This window comes from Dama dama, chromosome 21 (genome assembly GCF_033118175.1).
Source record: "Dama dama isolate Ldn47 chromosome 21, ASM3311817v1, whole genome shotgun sequence".
Classification (NCBI taxonomy): Eukaryota; Metazoa; Chordata; class Mammalia; order Artiodactyla; family Cervidae; genus Dama; species Dama dama.
Window position 1 is genome coordinate 37,270,259 of NC_083701.1, and position 27,638 is coordinate 37,297,896.

Consider the following 27,638-nt stretch of genomic DNA (forward strand, 5'->3'; position numbering starts at 1 on the left):
GAGACCCAGCCTGGGGCGTTCTGTGACGCTCTCGTCTTGTCTGCTTTCCCACTTCCTCACTCCCAGTGTACTGGTAAGAACAAGACCTGGAACAATTACTTGTTCTGTATGTTTGAAATAAATCACCCATACTCTGGGAATGAACGAACCTTTCTGCTAATGTGACTCAGGGGCATCAGAGCATCAGACGCACGTCTGAAGTCTGCCTCTGCCTCTCAGCCCCCACTTCCAGTTCTTCCACTTCTGCTCATTTTATCCCTTGCTTCGCTACTACCCCAACCCTTGACTGAGTTTTTGTCACCTCCACAGACCACGCCTCCAATCTTCACCCCACTTAAATCCATCTCAAAGGCAGACGGCTCCCTGCTCCAATTCCTTCAAAGACTCCCCAAGGCCAACAGTTGAAAACTCAGCTCTCAAACCTTTATGACCTCGTTCCTGTGACATCTTAATGTAGCACACGTGAGCAGGCTTGAGGATAACCTGGGCAGTCTGTGAAAGGCAGATCTCTGGGCTTCACCCAAAGGTGTGCTAATTCAGTTAAAACCAGATGCAGGGGTTTTTCAGCAGCCCTTGGCGTCTGCCCAGTGGTGGATGGAGCACACTCGGGGGAGCACTGCCCTTCCGTCCCACTGCCTGGAGGAACTCACCCTGGGCACGTTCCCTACACTCTGTCTTCCCCAAGATGCTCCAGGCAAAAGGAGCTTGCCAGCACCTGCTTCCTGCCTCATCTCCACAGCTCATGCTCAGTCCCACTCCCTGAAGACCCCACGTGTATTTGGTGTTCTTCCTCTTCTTCCATGTTTCCAGGTTTTTCTCAGAATTTATGATGTTATACTGACATTATCTGTTTATGCTTGTCTCCAACACAAGATTTGTGACTGCTGAATGAATAATATCTGTTAAATGAAACAGTGGCAAAATGCAGTACATGTCTGTGTGTTAAGTCGCTAAGTAGTATCTGACTCTGTGACCCTCTGGCCTGTAGCCCGCCAGGCTCCTCTGTCCATGGGATTCTCCAGGCAAGAATACTAGAGTGCGTTGCCATTTTCTACTCTAGGGGATCTTCCTGACCCAGGGATTGAAGCTACATCTCCTGCACTGGCAGGCAAGGTTCTTCACCACTGAGCCATCAGGGAAGACCAAAATGCAGTTCAGTTCAGTTCAATCACTCAGTTGTGTCCAACTCTTTGCGACTCCATGGACTGCAGCACGCCAGGCCTCCCTGTCCATCACCAACTCCCGGAGCTTACTCAAACTCATGTCCATTGAGTCGGTGATGCCATCCAACCATCTCATCCTCTGTCATCATCTTCTCCTCCCACCTTCAATCTTTCCCAGCATCGGGGTCTTTTCAAATGAGTCAGCTCTTCGCATCAGGTGGCCAAAGTATTGGAGTTTCACCTTCAGCATCAGTCCTTCCAATGAATATTTAGGACAGATATCCTTTAGGATGGACTGGTTGGATCTTCTTGCTGTCCAAGGGATTCTCAAGAGTCTTCTCCAACACCACAGTTTAAAAGCATCAATTCTTCGGCACTCAGCTTTCTTTATAGTCCAACTCTCACATCCATACATGACTACTGGAAAAACCAAAGCTTTGACTAAATGGACCTTTGTTGGCAAAGTAATGTCTCTGCTTTTTAATATGCTGTTTAGGTTGGTCATAGTTTTCCTTCTAAGAAGCAAGAGACTTTTAATTTCATGGCTGCAGTCATCATCTGCAGTGATTTATGACTATATAGTTCTGCTTCCAGACAGATCTTCCTTTAAGAGCCTATAGAGAGGATGTGGGTAAAGAAAAATTCCCACCCCAATCCACAAAGTCCAATGGAGGCTAAAGCCCTGGGTTCTGATGGTGATGCTGCCTGGGATCCTCCCTTGCTAGGATGTCTACTGGCCTTGTGACCTTCCTATGCCTTGGTTTCCCACATGCTCACAGTGTTGCCATGGGGATGAGAGGAGACGACTGATGACAAGGTCACGGCACAGGTCTAGGCTCCAGGTAACTACTCAAGACACACCTGTTTGCATGTGGCCAAAAGGTAGCACCCCAACTGCTATCTTCACACCAAAAGGGGAAGGGCGCTTGCACTGATGCATGATATATATGGGGGAACTGCTAAGGAGTGTCTACACTGCTTCCATACCTGGCAACATTGCTGAAAAATTCACTAACTGCTCAACAGCTACCTTTGGAGTCTCTGAATCCACATGCTGCTCATGAGATTTCTGCTACTGTCCAGAATCATACCTTATAGACACTAGGAAGAATTTTTAATTTAAATTAAAATGTGATTTAAAATATTAGAGTAGGTTGCCATTTCCTTCTCCAGGGGATCTTCCCAACCCAGGGATCAAACTCGCATCTCCTGTATTGGCAGGTGGGTTCTTTACCACTAGCACCACCTGGAAAGCCCCACTAAATATTTAAACATTCTGATATTTTTTAAAGAATGCACAGTCATCTTCCCTTCAGCACAATACAATTCTTACATACTCTAGCATATATACTGCTTGCATTCCTACTGTCATGTAAGATTACATGTTTGGAGAGACATTTGATCAAGTTTTTCTATCTTAGTCCAGGCCTGCTATGGATCTTGAGGGTGATCACAAAAGATGAATAGGGGCTAGGCAAAGCAAAGGGGCCTGGGATGGAAGGCATCTCAGGCGGACAAGAGTTGCTTGTGCAAACAGCACAGGAAACTGTCTACCATAAGTGGCTCCGGCTGAGTTGAGTGCTTCTGGTGGGTCCCTCCAATTTGCAGCCCTGCCTTGCTCCCAGCTCTTGTCCTGGTGCACAGAAATCTGCCAGTTTCCCTGATCTTCACAACAGGTTTTGTTTCTCACTCATCTCTCTATTCCTAGGGCCCAGTGCCACGCCTGGACAGAGCTGGCACCAAGTAAATGTTTGCCAAATGATGTTTCTGTAGCATAATTTCTGAGAGTGATATTTTGTTCCCATGTGTTGCCAAGACAGAAACAGGCCAACAGATCTTGCTCACTGGGTAGGTCCCTTGAGCGCAAATCTTAGAAAGCATAATTTCACAAATTCAGGAACAGACATTCTGATACCTGCATTGCATTAAGGCAAAAGGCTCCCAAGCACTTAACGTGAGAATTGCTTTACCACTACTTCTTAAAAAAAGAGCTGTGTCTAGTATCATGTACAAGGGATTCTTCTTTCACGGCAGGCCTCATCAATGTCTTTGCTCTTCAGGGCTAGTGTCTTGAGTTCTCCACATACAGTACAAACCTTTCTGAGTTCCAGGCCCATGTCCCCTTTTGTCTTCAGTGCCAGCACCTCAAAACTCAAGAAGTTAAAAAAATCCCATTTCTTCCTCCTCTCTCAATCTGAACTTTCCTCCCCTGTCCCTTATCTCCATAAACTGGACCGGCATCCATCCGGTTGGCCATGCCAGAAACCTGAGTCACTGACTAGTCCTTTTTTGTTCTCTGCACCATCAACCAACCATCAGGTGCTCCTGAGTCAGCCTGGGAGACTTTTGCCCGTACATTCACCTCTTCGCATCTTCACTGCCACGGCTCAGCTCAGCCCGTGGGTGCTTACCAGGATTACTAGTTAGCCGATTACTACTTAATCTGTCTCCAGTCTTATTTCCTGCCCCTTCTACCTTTCAATCTCTATACCACCTCCCAGCAAGGTGATCTTTCTAGAATTTGATCATGTAATTCTTTTGCCTAAACTATCAATAGCTCTCTCCTATCTTCAGGATAAGGTCCAAATTTCTCCTTAAAAGTCAGAGAGCCCTTGCTTACTTCTCCACCTCATCTCTCAACACCACACCTAGTACCCTCTTTTCCAACCTTACCAAACATTTTACAGCACCCCCAATACACTCTGCCACCGTCCTTTTGCACTATCCGCCATCATCTTCTGTAAAATGTCTCCACACCCTTTAGTTCCCAGCTGGATACCACCTGCAGAATCTTGCCTCCAGCCCCAACCTATGATTAAGCTCCTCCTCAATGGACATGGGTTTGGGTAAACTCCGGGAGTTGGTGATGGACAGGGAGGCCTGGCGTGCTGCGGTTTATGGCTGGAAGTTGGTGATGGACAGGGAGGCCTGGCGTGCTGCGGTTCATGGGGTTGCAAAGAGTCGGACACGATTGAGCGACTGAACTGAACTGAACTGATGTACTACCTGGACTTTCCTGGTGGCTCAGATGGTACAGAATCTGCCTGCAATGCAGGAGACCCGGGTATGATCCCTGGGTTGGGAAGATGCCCTGGAGAAGGGAATGGCAACCCACACCAGTATTCTTGCCTGGAGAGCTCTATGGACAGAGGAGCCTGGCGGGCTACAGTCCATGAGGTCACAGAAGAGTTGAACACAACTGAGTGACTCTCCCCCCTCCACCCCCCCTCCAACACACACACTACCTAAACTCATAGCAAGGTGCGAATCATCCAATAGGTAATTGCTTTTTAAAATCTATACCAACCAGACACTGTGACTGAATTAGGCCCTAATCATAATTTTATATTTACACAATAAGAAATCGGTGAATATTACAAAGAGCAATCAGAATTAGAATTTCAATGAGATAAGAACCAAACCTTATAAATGGGCTGGTAACCAAGTATCTGGGCTTCCCAAGTGGCTCAGTGGTAAAGAATCTCCCTGCAATGTAGGAGACACAGGGGACATGGATTCAGTCTCTGGGTTGGGAAAATCCACTGGAGGATGAAATGGCAACCCACTCCAGTATTCTTGCTGGGAAAATCACATGGACAGCGGAGTACAGTCCATGGGGTCACAAAGAATTGGATGCAACTGAGCAGCTGAACATACGTGCACATACAGAACCAAGTATCTTTTCTGGGACTCTAGGCCAGACTGTTACCTAACATGTTAACTGACAATGGATTGGGGTTAGAGGTACCACTCTTTCAGGGCATTTGAATCTTTTACAAGGCAACTTGTCAGTCCATAGATCAACTGACTCTGAAATCACTGGGATGAGCTGCAGGATGTGGGAACAAGTGACCAGGGCTGGTGGAGGGTGAATGAAGCTCCGTCGTCTGACATTCCACCATCCTCACTCTTGAATCCTAAAACCAAGCTCCCAGAGGATTTTTCATCATGTTTTGACTAGGAGGCTCCACCCCCATGAATCTCAAACCTTTCCCCTAACAGATGGAAGTAAACAGATGAAATCTTGAAATACTAATTCCAAAAAGCTTCCTCACCAATATTAAAAAAATGAAGCTGACAGAGATATCTAGACCAAACAACCGAGATCAAAATTTGATTGACCTGATACTGTAAAGAGGCTTCCCAGTGGCCCTAGTGGTAAAGAATCCATCTGCCAAGGCAGGAGTTGCAAGAGATGTGGGTTTGATCCCTGGGTTGGGAAGATCCCCTAGAGGAGGAAGTGACAACCTGCTTCAGTATTCTTACTTGGAAAATTCCATGGGCAGAGAAGCCTGGTGGCCCCATACAGTCCATGGGGCCAAAAAGAGCTGGACACAAATGAACAAAATTAACAAAAATTTCACCTCATTTAAAGTGTTTTTTTTTTTAAAAAAAAGACAACAACAAAAAATATAACAAATGATGTGTTATCTCTAGTATAATTGATTTGTTTAAAAAATACTAGAAAGTGGATTAATTGTATTTTACATGGTTTGAATAAGTTTCTTTGGGTGCATAGGGAAACTCTAAGAAGATTTGACTTCAAAGAGCTGTACTACTTTCAAGGCAACCTTGATTCCTCACACCTTAATTAAATTTCTGATAAAGCAGCTTATTCTGAGTTGAGCATATTATACGAATAAATATGAAACACCAACCGAAACAGAAGGGCAAAATTATTAAAAGCTGATTTGGTTGTCGTCTCAAGAGGCCATTGGACTAAAGCTGAGTGACTTACATAAATACCTTTGGCATTTGTTGGATCCTGTTCCTAAACACAATGTTCATATTTCATCTATAATAAGAAAAGCATCTCAAAGATTTGCAAGGCACTGGTCTTGCAAGCGTCCAGTTTGGTGTCTTGAGTAAAGTGAGATTGGCAGAGTCAGCTTAATCCATAATGGAAAGTTGTGAGCGGGGTGCTGGGGCCGCCTGGCAGCTGCGGCTCCCAGGCGTCTGCCCGCTAGGTTAGCATGTGCATAGAACCCTGCCACTGACCCCCTAAACAGAGCTTCTCCAGGGCAAAGGGAGGGTTCACACAGAGCCCATGGGATGGAACTCGAATGCAATCACACCTTCAGCCTTACAGTAAACAGTATAGTAGCGTGGTTTCCATCACAACCAAGTTGTACTAAAAAGTACCTGCTGCCTTCATTTTTCATATTGACTCAATCAGTCAAGTGTCATATTTCACAGTTCACTGAGATGGAATCTGTGAAATCTGGACTGTCTGCAGCAAATTCAGATGTCAGCAATTAAAACCAGGCCAACACGTGTCCCCAAAACCTAGCTTCTCATCACCCTGGATTGTTTTTTTCCCTCCGGTCCTCACAGCTGGTTTTCAGCAAATAGGTCTCTGCAGAATTGACTCCCACCTCACGTCCCACTCACATCACACACGGCACCCTTCTCCTCACCCTCCCCCTCAGTCACAGTGGAGAGCCGTGCCTACACCACTCAGGGTTTCAAGAGGAATGTTTCTAATGGATCTAGAGTGTGGGTAACTGTGCGGTCTTCCCAGGATGACAGCCCAAGACCGAGTTTCATTAAATCGGAATTACTTGGACCTACCTGTTCATCATGAAAACTCAGGCTCACCTCAATGCCCCAGGGTTTCTGAATGGGCCTGGCAGTGGCAGGGCTGGATGAAGCATTTTTTAAAGAGAGATCTTTAGAAACGAGATGGCCCAAGAACACTTTATAAGGTGCGGGAAACAGTGTGTTCCCATGTCACGTGTAATGACCTGTTAAGCCACCAAGTTGTGTAACGTCAGAGCTGAAGGAGAGGAGCGGGCGTGGGCCTGCTCTGTGTCCCTGAGTTTGGCCCCTAGACAAGCATTACAGCCAGGCTCGGCCCTCTGTCCGTGGGCACAAGAGGGCTGACGCCGAGGTCATCTGTGTGGTCTCAGTGGTCTCTCGGCACACCGCAGAATTCTCAGGGCCTGCCTGGGCCCCTTGAGAAGTCCTGGGCCTTGTGATAGGAAGAAGTGTGTCTTTCAACAGCCTGGAGAAGAATGTGAGGAAATCAGAGCAAGCACCTCACTTGCTCCCGCGGGAAACCGGCAATCTTTGGTAAAAAAGGAGAAACAAGTATTTAAAACTTTTCAAATGGGCAATCCAGGGACTTCCCTGGTGGGCCGGTGGCTAAGACTTCAAGCTGCCAAGGCAGGGGACCGGGGTTCCCTCCCTAGGCAGGGAACCAGCTCCCACATGCTGCAACTAAGAGTCAACATGCCACAATTAAGATCTGATGCAGCCAAGTAAAAAAATTAAAATAAAAAATAAAACTTTCATGTGCAATATGAAACCATAACACACATTAGGGGTAATGGTGACCTACATGAATATACCCAAACAATATGAAGTCCTTGCCCTCTCGTCTTCAGGATAGGACCTCGGTCTAGCCTAGCTTAATAGAAACACACATGCCATTTCTGTGTTCATCTTCTCTTTGGTCTCAAAAAATCTAATCTGTTGACAGCATGCTGACTCCAAACCGACTGAGGCTTCTGGGAAAAGGGTGGGTGTGGAGACAGACAGACAGACAGACACACGCAAATGTCTGCACACAGGTGGTCAAGCTTGGCAAACTTAATTCCTTCCCTTTTGCTTAGCCCTGTTGCTGCTTCCCAAGCCTGCCTTCCCTTCCTCCATCTCCTATCAACCTTCCCTTTTGGGAATGGCACCCGAAGGGGCAACACACTTTCTAAAATGTTAACTAGACACAGTGATGTACAGGTTAAAGTCCCATGACAGCCATTCTCTCATTCAACCCTTAAAATGACCCTCCCATATGGAAAAAGTCAAGCATCAATCCCCACTCATAGTAACTTTTCTGCACCTCAGGGCCTGCATGTTTTAATCAAGCCTCTGAAATTTGCTTGTAGGGGGCTGGTGAGAGTAGGTGGACAAAGGGTGACAGACAACAAAGGCAGATATGGAAGAACACAAGAGACACAACTAAAGAAAATGCCAATTCCCTCCTCTGTTGTAAATTCCCATATTTTAGGTGACTTCCCCACAAATTACTTTTTTTAACAGACTTTTCATTAAAATGACTTACGAGGCATTATAAGAAATTCAGCTTCCTATGAAAAAATCACTTTTTGCTAATAGTGGAAAATTAACCAGCGCCCCCATAGAAGAAAAAAAAAACTCATAGAAAAGGTACCTTAAAACTGTTTTTAAAGATATGATATGGCTACTAACATTACTGAAAATACATAAATACAGAAGATAAACTATAATAGTATCAATTTTCAAAAGAGAAAGAGAACCCTCTTGTCCAACAGAATTTAAGAATCTCAAACTCTTTGCCCTTCACAATCGCTTGGCAGAAACTGAGCTTTTTCCTATAACTGGTGGCAATAAATTTAATCTGGATCCATAACATGTACGGACTCATGGCTGATTTTGGGTTTTAATTACTAATAAGCGAAGCGTGAATCCAGTCAAGTAATCTTGTAAGAGACTGTTCCATTGATTTCGTATTCACTTATTTGAATGAATACAAAAAAATGACCCCAAAATCGCTGGACAAGAAAAACTTTCAAAAGGAAACAGCTGAATATTTAGCAAACTTAGATTTCTAAGAGACAATAAGCTCTATGTTCTGCCTCATCACAAGTTTTGGTGATGTCAACTATGAAGGATGAGCCAACATTATTGCAGTTAGTAAAAGCTGACTTCCTGGAAATTTCTCATCTGTTTAGGTAAGTGCTCACAGGTATTCCTGACCAGTTCATACCCAAAAGGAGTTAACAGTTCAGCTTAACCAGGAGCTCGTATTCCCTGGCTATGCTTTAGTTTTGACACTTTAATGATGTTGACCTAATTAGGGGAAAGGGCAGCTGTAACACACACCTTTGCATTTTTTGCACTTCCTTTATTGCCAGATTATACGATGATGAATTGTGAGAACGAGATTTCCTGCCTGAGAAGTGCGGTTTCAAAACGTCCGGCAAAATGGAATTAAAAGCACTAGCAGCGTTCAAACCCAAAGCAGTGAGGATTTAATTCACTCATTCATCAAATATTTACTAGAGCTCTTATAAAAGTGCCCTGATCTAAACTGGCTGCTGGGAATTACAGATCTGAGCCCAGCCGCCCTCAGACCTGGCTCTCCAGTCAAGTTAGGAGGAAAATACAACACAAATATACTGAAACACAATGACCATGCAGACTGATTGTAGGGAGGGGTGGTGGGGGGGTGTGGTCTGAGGGGGATGCAGTGGGGTGGGAGGGGGCGGGGTTAGGGAGACCCTCTGTGAAGAGGGTTTAAACCAGAGTTGGGAGCACCCCGAGCGGCTGGCCAGGGGAGCTGGGCAGGGGTGCCGGGCACGGGGAGGGATGAGTGAAGACTTTCCTGAAGGAAAACTGTCATAGCTGAGTCATCCTGGGCAATGAGGAAAGAGACAGTGGCAAGAAATTGTAAGGTATCTTTTTTCTAAAAGAAAAGTAGGGGAAATTGATTTTTCCTGTAGGATTAAAACAAAAATATTATGTCATTTTAATACGTAAGTTTGAAACTGCCAAGTAGGGACTCTGATCTCTGGTTCTGCATATGGACACAGCAAGCTCACCAGACCCCTTGATCCTGAGGTCGTCTGTGTGCTATCTGGATGCTTCCATGCCCCCCCAGGGTGACTCCTTTGACAAGCACAGCAGGACTAAGCAGGGGACAGCGCATGGGCAAGGTGCTGCCATTACCACCGGAAGTCGCACTGATGGTTGGGGAGAGGTTGAGAGCAGATGGTCCCACCCCACTAACGGATTGTCCCATCAGTGACACTTCAGAGCGGTCCTGGGGGCCTCCCAGCCCACCGCCCAACTAGCTGCAGTGACACTGGCCACAGAGTCAGTGGGTTATGGACACTCTCCCACTCAGCTCCATCCTCCCTTAGTTTTCTTTCTTCTGATCTGACACAATCAGACTACATAAACAAACACCTATGGTTCTCAATTGCTTTAGGCCTTTTCACCAAGCCTCTTTCACCCTTATAGCAGATAACTACTCTAAGGGGCTTCCCTGATGACTCAGGGATAAAGAATCCACCTGCCAATGCAGGAGACACAGGTTTGATCCCTGGGTCAGTAAATCCCCCAGAGAATGAAATGGCAACTCACTCCAGTATTCCTGCCCGGGAAATCCCATGGACAGAGGAGCCTGACAGGCTACAGTCCACGGGGTCACAAAAGAGTCGACAAAACTAAGGGACTAAATGATGACGACAACTTTCTCTAAGTCCCAGATGCTACAAAGCTGTTTTTTTGTCTATGCTGCTGCTAAGTCGCTTTGGTCGTGTCCGACTCTGTGCGACCCCAGAGATGGCAGCCCACCAGGCTCCCCCGTCCCTGGGATTCTCCAGGCAAGAACACTGGGGTGGGTTGCCATTTCCTTCTCCAATACATGAAAGTGAAAAGTGAAAGTAAAGTTGCTCAGTCGTGTCTGACTCTTAGCGACCCCATGGACCGCAGCCCACCAGGCTCCTCCATCCATGGGATTTTCCAGGCAAGGGTACTGGAGTAGGTTGCCATTGTCTATATCCTTTCCTAAATCATCTGTTTGTTTCCAGAGAAGTGTGGCTCTCCAAGGGTCACTTATTTGCTGTCTTTCAACCAGATGCCTCACGTTAAAATTCTTCCTTAAAATATTTTTCATTTGACAGTCATTTGAACGTCTCTCTTAGGGAATTATTGAAGTCAAGAGTTAGTGGAGTAAAAAAATGACCAAATGAGAAAAGTAAATGATATGATAGGGAGAGTGAGGTGATCCCAAGCAGTGCCTCAGTCTCTGTCTCCAGAAATGAGGAGCTTGAGATGTACAGGGCTGCTCCCCTTCCTCCCGAATGTTTCTTTAAAATCAAGGTTGAGACTCCATCTTAATGCCATGTGATGATTTTTACCCTCAAGACTAAGACAAGAGGGGAGCAAAACATTCTGTTAAATCTTATAAACATGGTACTTTTGGAATTAGAACAGAAAAGTTACAGGAGCCAGAGAATTATTAGCATCCCTTAAAGCTCTAACTCTAAATGCTAACCTGCAAGGAAACTCAGTATCTATAGACTGTTGCATCATTTCTATCATCTACTACCTCTTAGATGATCCTCATATTCCCTGATCTAGAAGGAATAAACAGGGGTCCATAATAAGACTTCAGAAATAAGCTTCTTGTGTTTCCTAGGACGATGCACCACTGCCTCTTCTTATAAGAAGTAAAGATCCAGAGATTTACCATGCTTTCCTGAATCTTTGGGCTGAAGTTGGTTGGTACCATGTCTCCTGATTTTCCTGAGCTGCCATTATTGGCGAGTACGATTGTTTTCCCTCAAAGGCTTTGCTACAAGCTAAAATAAGGTGATGGTACAAAGGTGGACCCATTTCCTTGGGATTTCAGAAACAAGCAACAATCTCTATAGCATAAGAAATAACAGCAATACAACAATAATTAACACTACCAGTCAGGCAAACTCAAGTGGTCAGTAACTATTAACCCATCATCTCCCTTTGCTGCTAATGGTGAACCAGTGATTTCAACAGGGGCCGCTGCCAGGAGTCTTACTTTCTAGTACTTATTGTGTCATCATTGGGGCAGAAAAAGGGGCAGGGAGAGGGAAGAGTGTCTTTATGTTCTTAAACCTTTGATTATTTTTTAAAGACAAAAACACATTAAGTAAATAACAACTGCTAGAGGGGCCAGGAAGGACTGAGCCAGTTGCAAGTCTCTGTATCTGGAGAAGTCATTAAAGCAAAATCTGGAAAGAGGCTAAAACAGTGAAAGTAAAATATAAAAGGTTAACAGGGTAGTAAACATTTTTTTTTTTTTTTGGCCTATTGTGTCATTGAAAGAGTAGTTTTTTTTAATTGTAGTAAGAATACTTAACATGAAATCTACCCTATTAAACATTACGTGCCCAATATTTAGACTGTAAAGAATCTCCCTACAATGCAGGAGACCCAGATTCAATCCCTGGGTTGGGAAAATCCACTGGAGAAGGGAATGGTTACCTGCTCCAGTATTCTTGTCTAGAGAATTCCATGGACAGAGAAGCCTGGTGGGCTACAGTCCATGGGGTCAGAATGAGTCGGGCACAACTTAGTGACTAGCACTTTCACTTATTTTTCACAGTATTATCTCCAGGCACAATGTGGTAGAAAGCTCTAGGACTTATTTTTGCTTAACGTGAAACTTTATACCTTGGAAGAGCACCTTGCAAGTGCTCCCTCAGCCCCTGGCAACCACCATTTCACTGCTTCTACGTGTTGGACCATTACAGATCCTTCCTATAAGTAGAATTATGCAATATATTTGTTCTGTCACTTAGCAAAATGAACTGAGCATTTTTTAAAAAGCCAAGTAAAATCTTAAGGAGTAGTTAACTAGCTAGTTAGTACAAGGTCTTAAGCTAGTTAGTACAAGGTCTTAAGATGTTCATTGATTTTAAACTATTATAACACAATACTTGCAGACTATGCAACACCCTCCTCCCCCAAAGACTTTCGACAGAGAGACTGTGGCTAGCTATGGCTTGGATAAGAGTTTTATGAAACTGTTATAATCAGCGATCTTTGCATCACAACCTTTCATTATGTAGGTTCCTCCAATTTAAACTAATCATAAAAGTCAATAATTAAAGCAAGCATAAGAAAGTCATTTGCTAGAATGTCCCGCATAGGTTCATTTTTCACCTGCCAGGATTGAATTACCTCTTGTATATCACTAGGTGACAATAAAAGGGAAGAAGCCAAGAGTGCATTTCAAATTAGAGGCTAAGAACTAACAAAGAGTATCTCTCTAGCTCTAAAAGTTAGCTGAGGGCCACAAAGGCTAGCAAGGTTACATGTGCCAAGTACCCTATCTACAAGCAACGTGAAAAACAAGTCAATGCAATGCTTGGTGATCACAGAAAACCATGATCTAAAATAAATGATGCCCAGCAGAGAAGAGAGGAAAGACCCTTCAGCAAAGTCTGTGCCTATTAACAGGCAATATTAACTTTAAAACAGGGTCAGTCTGGGATAGAGATGTAAATCTTGAGTACTTTTATATCTAAAAATATTGCAAAACACAAGACGGCCTCCAGTTTCCAGCATGTCAGACACTTAAAAGTAAACAGTAGCCATAAAACAGGAGCATTTTTAAAAAAGAAATTTCAGACGTTTGGAAATATTAAGTTGAACAATATGAAATGGCCATTTTTGTATATTAAAAGTCTGAACATCAGAAATTTCACGTGATTCCACCAAAGAAAAGGCAGGGCTTATTAATTTAATGTTAAGAATTAAAGTTTGAAGACATGCTACGAGTCTTTGGTTTCATAAAGAGGTTTACTTCAGTGGGAGAATACTACTAAAGCAAGAAAAGGATTTTCAATATTCTGTGCTACACGTATATCTGAAATCAGAACTGGGGCCAGTAAGTATTTGCTTAAACAAGCCTAAGAATAAAGTGTTCCATGTATAACCAGCCTGTTTTCATGTTTGTCTAACATATGACATCCATCCCTAATAAAATTTTCTATTCCCAATCAATTTCTCCATCCTTCTGGTTGAATGCTTGAATCCAGCTATTAATGGTAAAACTTTAGGCGCATGGACCTTCTGTGCCCACATATACCCCACTTCTCAATCTATTATTCACTGCTTTCTCCTACTCACTCCAGCCCTTCTCTACCGCTCTTTCTTTCAAACTTGGCACACTAACAGTCCCATCTGTCCGTGTCAGGCTCTCCCTACCCACTTCCTTTTAATACACCAGTGATCTAATCTTTCTTGCCTAGAATGGGGGGATTCTGCTGAGCCCCAGTCCCTCTGCCTTTCCCATGCAGGTGAGTTCTGTGGTTTAAAGAATGCTTGACGGATTTTGTCATATAATTCTCCATTTCTGCCTTATTTAGACCTTGATCACTTGCTCAAAACCAATTTCACCTAGAAGGCATCAATAAACAGAATGTGAATGTTATAAATGAGGATAATTTTCTAGGGAGGAGTTGTACACACCTGCAACTTTAATGTTAGAATAAAAAGGTTCACCTACACTGGGTAGGTTTCCATGTGGATGGATATTTTCTTTCCAGCACACGATGTACTATGTTCTCTCTGTAAGTATTTCAGGGGTACTTTTTTGTCTTTTTTAAAAAAGGTAACTTTCTGGACTCTGGGAAATGTACACAGGCCCTGAGTGAACTCCATCACGTTTCGTATTAAGGAAGTAAGAGGAAGGGGACTGCAATGCGCCTTCAACACTTTTTGAGGATGGAGAGTTTCAGAAGAGTTCCAGGTACATTTCTGCCTCATTCTATCGGGCTGAATCCTTTTCCACTTCTGGTTCTGGAACCTATGCCGCCAAAAGACTGACACACACAGATTATCTGATATCCTACCATTTCCAAAGACCCGGGCAGCACCACCCCTCCAGCGTTTACATACCTGGAGTTTGCTATTTCCACTTTGGTTCTTGCCATGGCGGCTGCCCGTTGTGCGCCTTCGATCGCTCTGTCCACCTTCTCCCTAGTTTTTGTATTTCTTATTGGTATCAGCTGCTTCCTTATTCCACGGACCAGAATATTATTTTTGTATTTTCCCTCTTCCTTGGAGCCGTCGGGAAAGACGGTGCAGCCGTAGCCGTGCCTCTTGTTGTTTGCCCACTCGCCTTCGTACTTCATGCCGTTGGAGCGCTCGCTGATGCCGAAGCCAGTGCGCTTGTCGTTCTTCCACTCGCCCATGTAGGTCTCCGTGGTGGTGGCGTCCACGTGGTCCTCCACGGGGCAGAAGTCACAGTCGACGTCGCCAAAGCTGATGGTGGAGTTGGCGTCGCTGGAGCTGATCCGGCTCATGGCTGCGTCGCTGCGGACCGAGCTGCGCTTGCTGGAGATGGACGACTTGGACTCGGACTTGCGCAGTTTCATGCTTCCCAGGAGGGAGCCCCGGCGGAAGAGGCCGCCCTTCTTCTTGCCTGAGAGCTCAGCGTCGGCGTGAAAGTTGAGCACGAAGCCGCCGCGGGTGCCGGCCGGGCTGTCGGCGGCGGCCGCGGCGTCGTGGAGCACGCTGCCGTTGCTCTGCTCGCTGCGCAGCGAGGCCAGCGACGTGCGCAGCGGCGAGCGGATCACCGTGGCCATGCCATAGGGCACGCTCTGGCGCACGCCGTAGCCGTGCCGCATGCCGCCGGCCCACTGGCCCTGGTAGGTACCTTCGAGAGAGCGCGAGAGAGCACAGCGTGAGTCCGGGGCCGGAGGGAGGCCGATGGGGCATGGGTGCGCACTTGGAGAGCCCTGCGCGCAGGCCCGGGGACTCAAGGCCCAACCCCGCACACTGCCTAGTCAACTCTAAGCCATGCTTCGGAAATTCCCTTTGTGAATCCCCACCATGAAGTGTCGTGTTGGGCCGTTTCTGTAATTGTATATCAGCTTTGGGGATACAGCTGTATCCCGAAACGAGCGTGCTGCTTACCTTTGGTAAAACTGAGAGGAAGCCAGAGGAAAATTTCCACTCTTAACCCTATGGAATTCATCTCAGGGCAAAGGTGGGCCTGACAGTGCCCGTTAAAACTTTGTTGACGCTATTTTTTGCAATGAATATTATGCCCTCTCAGGAATAGGATAATCTCTAATCTAAATCTACATAGGTTTTTCCGATAGGAGTTTTTTTTTTTTTTTTTGCCTTTCACTGAAAACATTTTACAAAGCACTGACTTCTAATACAAGAGAGTGATCATTAGAAAACTTTTCTACCCTGAAATTAACACATCAAAACTCCCTTTGAGGAAAGCAGTGCAGTAGCAGAGGAAGAAATGAGCTCTATTTGTGAGCTGTATTTTTACTAATTTAACTGAAAAATGAAAGACTTAAGGTCTGGCAGTTTGACATTCCAACAAGCTCAAAGACCTAAAATTATTAGTGATCTGAATGTTTGGAACATGAGTTGTCAAACAAGTTTTCTTACATTTTCTTTCTACCACATTCATCATGTTCTTTGAGGGCAGGGAAAACTATTTAATATTCAGGATTATTATTTAGTTTTGGGTGAACCTCTTTAAGCTGAGAGGGATTTGACAAATAGAATATATATTCTGATTAGAGTGAATCATTATGAAAAAATGGGCAATTTGTTTTAACATTTTGTACTTCCAAGTGAAAAGGTCAAGATTTGTCCCATATTTGCTAAATTTCTGCTTTCTTCTGGTCATTCTCCTCATGGTTTCCCTAGCTTCTGCCACTGTACTGTGAACCACATCATAAACTAGAAACATTCTGAGGGCAGGCATTACTTTATAGGCGAACACAAAATTTCCACACTCCTAGCTGTGTGTCCTATGGTATGTAGATGTTTGATGACTTAATAATAATAAATAGCTGTGGTGGCTAAAAAGCATGCACTATTTACCTTTGGGAAAACTAATATAAGGTCTGAGGAAAACTTCGACTCTTAACATTATGGAATTCATCTCAGAGGAAAGGTGTGTTTGACAGCGTACATTAAAACTTTGTCATCACCAGGTCATTTTTTTCAATGAATATTATGCCTTCTCAGGAATAGGATAATCTCTAATTTAAAGCATTTGTTTCCAGAAGTTTTTCTATTAAGTAAATTAGCAAAGACATTTAAAAATTAACCTGGAGCAACTTCCTAAATCATCTTAGGAGGAACTGGATGTTAAGATTAGGAACTTAGAATTTTCTCTTCTAAATTGAGTCCATTTCCTTTTAATTAAAGGCAAATTTTATATTAAACTAGCCCTCCAAAGAAGTTACATGGAAATGTTAAGACATAATTACCTCTGTATTCTTTCTAACTCACAGATATTATAGAAAGTAAATCATAACTGTCTTGACTTCTTTTAGTTTCTGGTTATATAGAGTTACTTTGCAGTATACTTTTCATTTCAGATTGCCATGAAAAAATTTCCATTGCATGGCATACATTTACTTTTAAAATACTGAGAAGTGCTGCTTACTGATTATTTCATGCACTTAAAAGTTAAAGCCATAGTGGCTCCCAAGTCAAAAGTTTTGATTAATTGCAAGACTTCCATCTCTCTCTCTGTTCATTCTGACATATTTTTGGTATATAAATAGATAGTAGCAGGGTGACAATAACATATTGGGTTGGTCAAAAAGTTCATTCGGGTTCTTCCCCTATATATCTGACAAAAAGCCCAAACGAACTTTCTGGCCAACTCAATACAAAGGGGGTCTGGTACTGTCAATGTCATACTCTGGGTAGGTCTTAACATCTTAACCTGACATCTCAGAACTTCTGAGGAGGAGGGTGGGCCATGACTTTCCCAGAAGGATAAACCCCAAAGGATAAGATAATCAAATACAACATTTCAGATCAAGAAGCTTTCTACTCAGTATTAGCCATCTCCCAAACCACCACTGTAACCCAGAAGGGAACTGAAATTATTAGAAAGTTGCAACTGACTTTCCCTTTGCCTAGAGAGATAAAAATTCAAGTTCTAAGATAAAAGTTATACAACCTGACTTATATGCACTAAAACAAACCACCTTATTTTAAAATATTTTGTTTAAATAAACAAGGAACACTATAATCATTCTCCTCTAACTTTTCTACAATTTTGCTAGAACAACTTCCAAACATACTGTTTAATATCAAGAAGTCCTTACACTTTTAAAACACAACCACACTATCTTAGGAAATGTTCAACACGGAGAGGAAATTAACAACTAGTTTCCTTAATCTGCTGTCTCCAAAATAAGATTAGTATTTAGAATTTCCAAAGACATATTGCTTGAAAATCTAAGTGGTTTAAGGCAACAGCAATAACTAGAAAGTTTAAGTTGTTACTTGACCGTAGTAGCAGAGAAAGCAGAACAATGGCATTGGCTGTATTCCCATCTTACCCTGTTGAGGAACAGTACATGGAAGAATTCCTCCATAGAATTGCTAGAAACTAATTTACAGTCAAAGTGTTAGTGATTCATCTGAAATTTAAAGTAGGTTTAGTTTAGTCAGTGAACCTAAGTGGGGGAAAAAGGGCCTCTTTTTCTTTATGAAGCAGGTGGGTTCCACCTGCTCCCTGCTGCTCAAAGTTCTAATTAGTTCCTCTCAATTTCTTACATATGGATGCATAGTTCATAAGTTTAAAAAATATTTTTATGGATGTTCCATGACTTGTCATCTGGGAGCTGATTTTCTAGATACAGCCATTTTCACTAAATAAGTTTGTAGTGGAAGACTTCCAATTCAGAGAGAATTCCAGTCAAATTTAGATTTAATGTGCCAAATTTAAATCTACATGCTATGAATAAAAATGTGCATGGACAGGAATGCATATAATTAACACAACAATGTGTCTTTCTAGATGTATTCTAATAGTTTCATGACAGGTGAAAAAAACGAACCACAGCAGGATCCGAATTTTTACCGAATATTCTGGGCACCTAGACTTGGATTTTAGGAGCACTGTACTAACTATTCTTACTTAATATTCAGGGGTTTCTATTCCAGCAACACTTCATACTCAGATCACTAGTAAAATAAACCGAGTGATAGTTGTCAGTGGAATTACAACTTCCTTCCTCCCGAGTTTAACGTCACCACAAAATACATGCAATCAGATTTTCCTTAAGTCTCACAGAGGCTGCTAGGGATGGACTTGTGGTGGTGCAGAGGCAAGAAGTAAAGCTTGTGGAAGTGATCTGTCTTATTGTGGCCAAAATCTTTGCAGGAAATAAGTTATAGCAATACACTTCCACTTAGACCCCCATTTTATGATTCAGGACTTTCTAATTAACTGATTGACATATGAAAGAAAGTAACAGTAAGAATTCAATAATGAGTTTTAGGAGTTCCCCCTGCCCCTTTCCTAATTGGTCGCACATTATAGTTTGTTTGTTTTTTGGTAGAAAAAGAAAACCGCTGTCCTGTGGTAGTGCCAAATTTTGAGGTTTTTAAAAACTTCTTTTAGAAGTTAGTTTTAAAACAGGAGGCCAATTATCCATAGTCACCCTAGACACTTATTTGAGCTTCTGCAACACATAAACAGAGGACCTTTACTGTGCTATATATATTTTTTGATTGCTAGGTATAATGAATACTTTAAACCAAGAGATTTTGTTTAATGAGTAGTAACTTTAAAAGAAGACTCATTTATTTTTAGCCTTCCAAATACTGAAGAACTATCCACCACCTTCTTGAAAGGTTGTAAAATAATGCACACGTTTGAAAGATAAGATTTGCATTCCACTTTTGAGCATGGAATTTAGTTATATTGTAGACCTGGGGCCTCTGATAAAATCCAGTCACAAGCTAACACATTTATATGGGTGTCAACTAAGGTGCTCTATGCCCATTGAGAACATTTAACGGCCCTAATTAACTACTGTGGAACTTGAAACTCATGCAGCCCATATACAGCCCATATTAGAGACATTTCCCCCCACCCCACTTTTAATCCATGAGAACTATATCCTTTATTTATACTGTAGGATGAAAAGATGTCCTTTTTAGCCAATCCTACCATGCTGCCGGTTTGCATTTGAAACATGGCCCAAGTGTTCTGAGTAAGTGAAGCGTACAAATTGTATAAGCTTTTATGTAAGCAGTTGCCTGACTGGGGTTGCACTGGGCTGGACAAACTTTTAATTGGACCCTTTTAATATCCTCCAGCTCTGAGCTGCAGAATTCTGAAATGTGACATTGCCTTCTACAACCCTTTTCGATTAATTATGATTATTATCAGAAAATGTGTTTTGCCAAAGCATAAGCCATTCGTCCTTCTCGGTTTATTACACAAGCAAATTCATCAGGTTTTGATACCTGTATCAATAATATATACTTTTCCTGGTTGGGGAAAAAAGTGTTGAGGGGGGACTCTGCCCTATTACATACAAAGTTTCTTTTGCAAGTATTGGTAAATATTAAAATTAGGTGAATTTTGCTCACAGCCAGCGTACTGTTTTGCGTCACACACCTTAGGGCAAACCAGCGATTGCCTACTGCTAGTGAAGTAGCTGTTAATTTAGCTATTATAGGAATACACCTTTCAATAGTATTTTTTAAAACACAGACTTCACTGTTCGTTTCTAAAATGTTTTCCTGGTAATTTTTCCAGATATCTCCAGATCAACAATGACTACCTTCTTTTGATAGAAAGCCGATACTTTAAGAAAGCGAAGAAAACCAGAAAGAAAACCCCGCATTCTTTGAACCCCCCCTGCATCAGGTGGCCTCTCCACTCCCATAACTACGATTACTTTCCAAATGCACCTCTGATAAGGAACAGTTCCCCAACATCCCAGTGCTGGGGTTCTGGCTTCTATCTTTAGGCCACTAGAAGACCAGAGGCGAAATACGACTCCACGTGAAACCAATCCCGGCAGCGGTGCGCCGCGAACGCCAGCCTCCAAGCCCAGGGCGCTCGCTCACTCCACGGGAGTGGCGATTTCAAACCCGGCCGGGAGAGGGAGGGATCAGGAACGTAATGTGACGGGCTCAAGTGACAGCGTCCTCTTCCCAGTCCAGCCCTCCCGGGCGCGCTCCCTCCCGGTGGCAGCGCGGCGCTGGCGCCGGCCAGGTGTCTTCACGCCTTGTTCCCCCGGGTCTGGACACACCGCCCGCCCCCAGAACCGGGTCAGATCCAACCCCCCGCGCACCCGCCGCGTCCTAACGCCCCCTCCCGGGGAGAGTGGCCGCGGGAGGAGGGTGGGAGGCTCCCCCAGGTGTTTTGGCGGGTTTCCGGACACGTGCGCCTCGCGTCCTCCCCGCGGCCCCGCAGTCAGGGGCAAAGCCCTCCCCCAGCGCCCAGCTCGCGGGGCAGCCGAGCCGCCAGCGACGCCGCTCACCTCCGTCCCCGTAGGTCTCCACGCCGTACCCGTCCTGCAGCCCGTTACTCCAGGTCCCCTCGTAGCGGGCGGGGGTGCACAGGCTCTGCCGGACCCCGTAGCGCCCCTTGAAGCCATGTGACCACTCCCCCCGGTACATCCACTTGCCCTTCGTCTCCACCCCCAGCCCGTGCCGCTTGCCCTGCGCCCAGTAGCCCTGGTAGGTGTTGCCGCTGGGCCAGGTGTAGCCTCCGACCACCTCGAAGCCGTGCGACCAGGAGCCCGAGTACTCGCCCTGGCCCTTGGGCCCCGTGCAGATGCCATGCCCGTGCGCCTTGCCCTCCTCCCAGCCGCCGCAGTAGGTGCCGCCATCGTCGAAGTCGAACCTTCCGCCCGTCATTCGGGGGGCAGCCCCGGCGCGCTCCCCGCGGGGGCACGGACGCGGGCAGAGCTGGGCACGGCAGGGTGTAGCTCGGGGGTGGGGGCCCGGCGGGCGAGCTCACGACAGCGCCCCGGGCAGCTCGTGCCGCCGCTCGGCTCCAGTCCGACGCCGCCCCCGTCCTCCCCTCTTCTTTCGCTGCCGCCACCGCCGCCTTTCTCCTCCAACTCCTCCTCCTCCTCCTTCGCCGCCGCCGCCGCCGCCGCCGCCGCCCGGGGCCAGCGCCGCGCGCGAGAGGACAGCCCGGGCTCCGGAGCGGACCTTCAGCTGCTCCTGCCCGCCCACGTGAGCCGGGCGCCGCCCCGCGCCCGCCCCTCGTCCCCTCCCCGGGCGCCGAGGCCCGGCCCCGCGGCGCTCCCCTCCCTCGCCAGCTCCCCCCCCCCCCCGCCCCCGGCCCTGCCCCCAGCCCGGGAGCCGCGGCTTCCCCGGCGGGCGGGTGGGGGGACGGGGGACCGCCCGGCGCTCCGGTGCCGCGTAGCGGGATGCGGGTGGGCGGCGAGTGTGCCCAGGGGCGCGCGCGAGTGCCCGCCTGCCTGGAGACCGAGGCGCGGGCGTGGAGGGCGGCGGAGGCTCCGAGGTGTGTGTGTGTGTCTGTGTGTGTGTGTGTCTGTGTGTGTGTGTGTGTGTGTGTGTGTGTGTGTGTGTGTGTGTGTGTGTTTGGGGTTTATCACCGTGCTGGAGCGCCTAGAAGTGCGGCCACGTGTGTGTGGAGGGAGAAAACTCTGAGGCGCGTTTGTCTGCATGGGCTTTTCGTAGTTGCCTGTTTTCCGGCATTCCAACTTGGGTACCGTGGCGTTTGTCATGCTCAGCTGTCACCGTGAATTAACATCCCCCGGATAGATGGTTGCATGTGAAAGAAGTCTGTGACAGCCTAGATATAATTGTGCAGAATGTTCTTTTACACCTACCCGTCTTGAAGCACATGTGTTTGCATTTCTTTAATGAAGATACGGGGGGAGGGCAGTGCAGTTTGAAAAAGCACAGAATACATGGGTTCGGTTTTTTGGTTTGTAATAGTAAAGAGGATGTTTTTAATCTGTCTTTGTAGGGATTTAGGTATTCGTGTCCACCTCAGAGCCTGCTCCCTCTGAAGTCTCCTGTGTTCTTCTAACAACCCTAGGAATTCTTCAGCCCGGAGGCTGTGTACTCAACAGGCAGACCGCTCAGTCTGTGTATGTTGTCTGAATTTCTGGAATCTACACCTGGTACCTCTCCACTGGCACCCACAATTTAAGAAAGTGAATAGAAGCTTTCAAGGAGGAACATGGTAAGTAAAACACTGCTCTAAACTTACGAAGTCTGTGACCTACAAAACCGGGGACAGGTGTCAGCTGGTCTGCTTTCCAGCTACAACACTGCTTGGTTGAATTCAGTGTACACAACTCTTTTAAACCTCTATTTCATCATCATCCAAATGGGAATGTCAAGATTTACCTTTCACTTTCTTTCTGTTAAGTAATAACTGAATTTATTGTGGGGGCAGTGTCCAGCCAAACATGAGAGATTTGTTAATAGGTGAGTTGAAACGTCAGCATTGCCTCTGGGTAAAAGCAGACACTAGTTTCAACCTCACCCTTAAAATCCCCATGGGAGACGCCTCTCTGTGGTGCATAGCCAGGGTCTTAGGTTGGCCTTTCAAGGACTCTGCTCTGCACAGTATTTATGTCCCTTAGACTTAGAGGCTTTTGCATGACAGAGTAAGCACCAGAGGCTGCCAAGGGTCCTCTCACTAGGTTCTGATAATCAGATAAAAATATAAGGACAGGTGTCAGGGAAGGCAGCAAGGAAAAAGGAATCTAAACTGCACAGAAAAGGAACTGAAACTGACCTTGACTGGCTCTAGCTCAGGATTGGAGCTGGCCTTTCCTGCTTATCTGGCTGAAATAGTGAAAGAAAAATCTCAGTTTACACAGAACCAAATCACCAAAGAGGATTAGAAACCCTCATCCATGGCGCTGCCTACAGAGTTGCCAGGAATAGTGCTTACCCTAGTGGCCTGAAATAATTACGCACCTTGCTCAGCATCTTGTCCCTGGACTGGGAATTGATTTAGGCCACTGGGAAAACGAGGGCCCAGGATTTCGCAGCTGAACCATAATTCCATTTTTCTGTTACAGGCACACCAGGATCAGGAGCTACTGTAGACATTTCCATCTATTTTGGGGTTCTGTTTGATTTGAGAAACTGTGATTGCTCAGGTCAACATACTTTTTTCCCCTCATTTTTGAACTGGCTCTCTTTGCAGAACAACCTTTGTTTCTTTCCCTTTTTGATTTTTTACCCACTCATGTGTGTTAGGATCTACATACATGAATATTTGAAGTTTAAACTTCTGTTTGCAAGCATGGTAGAACCATTTAATGCTGTGTGTGTGTTTGCATGTGTGCACTCAGTTGTGTCTGACTCTTTGCGACCCCATGGACTGTAGCCCGTCAGGCTCTTCTGTCCATGGGATTTTCCAGGCAAGAATACTGGAGTGGGTTGCCATTTCCTTCTCCAGGGGATCTTCTCCACCCAGGGATCGAACACGTGTCTCTTGCGTGTCTGGCATTGGTAGGCGGATTCTTTGCCACTGTGTCACCTACTCTTCCTAATTAGCTCTCAGGCAGATGTTGGACTTTCTGAAATATACAGCACAGAGTAAGTTTCTGGCTTATATAATAGATGTGAAGTCCATCTATGGTAGATGGACAAAGGGTGGTGGTATGGATACTTCCTGGGAGAATATGGAGATTTGAGGATGACAAAAGATATGACCATTTATCCCTTAATCTCTTCCTCTTGCTATCCCTAATAGATGTCTTCCTTGGAAAGACCCTTCATTAAAAGAAAGACTCCACCACCCGATGTCTGCTATTAAATTTCAACTAATCAGTCCTAACTCAACTCTGCCACTGACTCTCTTCGTGGGTGAAAATTAGTATCTAATTTTTGGTAGCTCACTGAGCAATTTTTGGCAAAGTAACCACTCCAGCCACGCTCCCATTTGCCTGCTGCCGTCCTGGTGGAATGTTTCTCCAGTTTCACTGATGTGTTCATTAATGTCAGTGTTCACGTTCGATGGTGGTGACTGGAGAAGACGGAACAAGAACCAGGAAGAGAAAGAGGTGCTGACAGTGATGGCACCGCTCATAGGAGCAGCAGAATAATGCTGCAGTTTACCAGCTGGGGTTAGTAATGTCCTCATTTTCCCTCTCACTCTGAATCTTTGCCCTGGATAAGGGGGAGTTGAATTTAGCTTTAAGAAGGGATTAGTAAGAAGAGAATGTGAATGTTGGTTTGACAGGTGGGGTGGGGGAGGCCACTAAAGCCCAGGGGCCAATAGCCACGCTAGCTCTTGGTTTTCCTCCATGTTCAAAACCCAGCGCTAGTAGGTTTCCATTCTAAAAAAGTTTATAACAAAAAGTGAGCCATTTGAGTGTGAATGTTACTAACAACATGATGGTGAGGATATTTGACTTAGAATCTTATCTTTTTTTTAAAGCTGAGGCTGTGTTTAAAATTTCATTGGTGATTTCCTTTTATTTACCCATTAGAATTATTGAGAATTTTTAATAAAACTACAAATGACAGAAAGCTGACCTGGAGGTGTATGTTGTCTAAAGTGTGTTTATTGATTCAAAGTGTAAGAGAGCAAATAGAATTAAAATTACTTGATTTATAAGTCACAGTTAGTATTACTACTGTAATATATAGGATGGATAAACAAGTTCCTACTGCATAGCACAGGGACCTATACTCAAGATCCTGTGATAAACCATAATGGAAAAGAATATGAAAAAGAATATATATATATATACATATGTATAATGGAATCTCTTTGCTGTACTGCAGAAATTAACACAGCATTGTTATTTGTAAATCAACTATACTTCAATAAAACAGAGGACTGCATGCATGCTCGGTTGTTGGAAGTTGTGTCTGACTCCTGAGACACAACAGACTGTAGCCCACCAGGCTCCTCTGTCCATGGGATTCTCCATGCAAGAATACTGGAGTGGGTTGCCATGCCCTTCTCAAAATAGAGGATTACTAGCATGTTTATAATAAAGCATTCATGAAAATTTAAGAAATTTTCCCACAGTAAATGCAGAAGTTAAGAAATGTAGCCAGAAACTTTGTAGACAACATGAAGTCAGAAGAAGCAGCAAATGACAAAATTAATGATTTTCAAAACTTTGAAGGAAATTATATTATGCTAGATTAGGTACTAAATTCTTTACATGCATTAATTCATTTAAATCTCATAATAACCCATTGGTTAGTACTAGTATTATTACCATTTTACAGAAGAAAATCTGGAAAAGGGAATGGCTTCCCACTCCAGTATCCTTGCCTGCAGAATCCCATGAAGAGAGGAGCCTGGCAGGCTACAATCCATGGGATTGCAAAGAGTTGGACACGACTGAGCAACTAACACGACGACAGAAGAAAATAAAGTTTAAGGACAGTTTTGTGCCCAGGATCATTCGAGGTAGAAATGGTTGAGCTGGAATTTAAATCAAATCTGTCTGACTCTATTACCAGTCTTTACTGGCGTGTGGGTGAGAGCTTCCAAATGGGGGAGGAGGCAGGTTAGGTGGAGACCGTAAGGGGTGGTAAAGATGGCCTTTTAATTTTTCAGAACAGCTACCTGGATAATAGTGATGCTGCCATCTAGAATTAAAGAAATGGTGGAAGAAGAGTAAATTATAGAGGTTGGGGAGATAGGTTCATAGCGGAACAGATGATCCAGAAATATATCTTAGAGATGTTCAGTAGGCAGTTGTTAATACAGGTCAAGAATGAAAAGTAAATTAGTCAATAAGTAAATATAGTTGTCCTCAGAATCTGTGGAATATTGGTTTCAGAACCATCCCTCTCAATACCAAAATCCACAGTGTTCAAGCCCCATATATAAGATGGCACCGTATTTGTATATAACCTATGCATATCCTCCCATATTCTTTAAATCCTATCTAGATTTACTTATAATCACCAATATAATGCAAATGCTATATAAATAGCTACCAGCATGCAGCAGAGTCAAGCTTTACTTTTTGAAACTTTCTAGAATTTTTTTTCCCCAAATATTTTTGATCTGTGATTGGTGGAATCTGTGTATGTTGAGTTTGATGCAGCATAAGGAGGGCCAACTGTGATCTGTGAGCTCTGCTTCTGAAAGCTGTTTTTCAGTAGCCCCTCCCTTTGAGACTTGTACTATTCATGTTAGTCCACTCTTTAGGAAGCCAGAAACTTGCTCTGTGCTGTGTATTTCAGAAAATATATCTCTAGATCAGTCTCCTTGTTCATCCAGGACCAGTGGCTTATCTGCTCTTCCCCCACCTCCTGTCACTTCCACTGTCTCAGGCTACCTCAACCTGGCCTCACCATCCATTGCCTTTTTCAGCATCATGGCCTTTATCTTAAAGCCCTCATACACAGCCTGGGACTTCCTCTGATTCAGACACAGGTCAGTGCTGAAGACTAGAACTTGACAATCTCACTCGTTGACAACGCTCGCTGGTCCTTCCCATTCTAAACAAGCATGGACTCTTAGCAAAGTCTTCATACCTTTTATGCCCTTCATGTCTTCCTGGCCCTTCCCTATCCTGCCTGAGGAACCCTATTGCATCTTTTCCACTGCATTTTCCTTTCCATAGTGACCTCCTGGTTCATCTGCCTGCCCAGCCCTCAAGCCTGAGTCAGTTTCTCCTCCCTTGCTGATAGGAAGCTTCTTCTGGGGATAATCACAACATATACCAGTTGCTATTGCAAATCATGGGTGGCAAACCTCAGACCAACCCCTCCACACCACATGGCAGATCTCTTCCCAGGAAACTTCTAGAAGCCCGTTACTGTCCTCAAGCCCTTCTCAGCTCCAGTTGTTTCCTACTTGTCTTCTTCCTCCTGGAGAAAAAGTGGTAACCCATGGGAACACCTTCCCTCTCTTAAACCTTCCACTGGTTCTCATTTTCTTCCTTTCACTGCCACTTCATCCCAGAGGCAAAGATGTCCTTTTTCCTCTCCAAGTTTTGGGCCAATTCCTTCTCTTTTGAATATACTTTAATTTCTTTCCTTCCATCCAGGAGAGGTACTCGTATGTCTACCATGTTAAGACAGCCCTTATTTCCTGGTCCCGCTTTCACCTCAAGTCTCCTGTCCTCAAAACTTCACACCTCCTTGAATGAGTAGGTTATGTTCTTCCCCACCTCTCCTCACGCCACTTGATGTGGGTTCTACCCCCACCAGTCTAGGGCAGCTTGTCCA

The 27,638-nt window shown here is 44.8% G+C and overlaps 1 protein-coding gene and 1 long non-coding RNA gene across 8 annotated transcripts in view; one reads left to right on the forward strand and one right to left on the reverse strand.

Moving 5' to 3' along the window:
- The window catches only part of JPH1 (junctophilin 1), an 88,789-nt gene extending 67,339 nt beyond the window's left edge, over positions 1 to 21,450 (reverse strand). For 5 of the 6 annotated variants that reach the window (XM_061123509.1, XM_061123507.1, XM_061123508.1 and 2 more), the window contains exons 1-2: positions 20,972 to 21,450; positions 14,595 to 15,354 (exon numbers count right to left, since the gene is read on the reverse strand). In XM_061123509.1, coding sequence (XP_060979492.1) covers positions 14,595 to 15,354; positions 20,972 to 21,350 — 1,139 coding nt within the window. In that variant the 5' untranslated portion in view covers positions 21,351 to 21,450. The remainder of the gene's footprint in view (positions 1 to 14,594; positions 15,355 to 20,971) is intronic. The other variant, XM_061123510.1, reaches the window with a different exon arrangement.
- Positions 21,451 to 21,878: 428 nt separating this feature from the next.
- Positions 21,879 to 25,288, forward strand: LOC133042667 (uncharacterized). 2 transcript variants are annotated; one of them, XR_009689552.1, is made up of 4 exons: positions 21,879 to 21,966; positions 22,438 to 22,656; positions 23,507 to 24,029; positions 24,187 to 25,288. It is a non-coding gene; the product is annotated as an uncharacterized LOC133042667 (long non-coding RNA). The 2 variants fall into 2 exon arrangements; XR_009689551.1 differs by lacking the exon at positions 23,507 to 24,029.
- Positions 25,289 to 27,638: the final 2,350 nt, after the last annotated feature.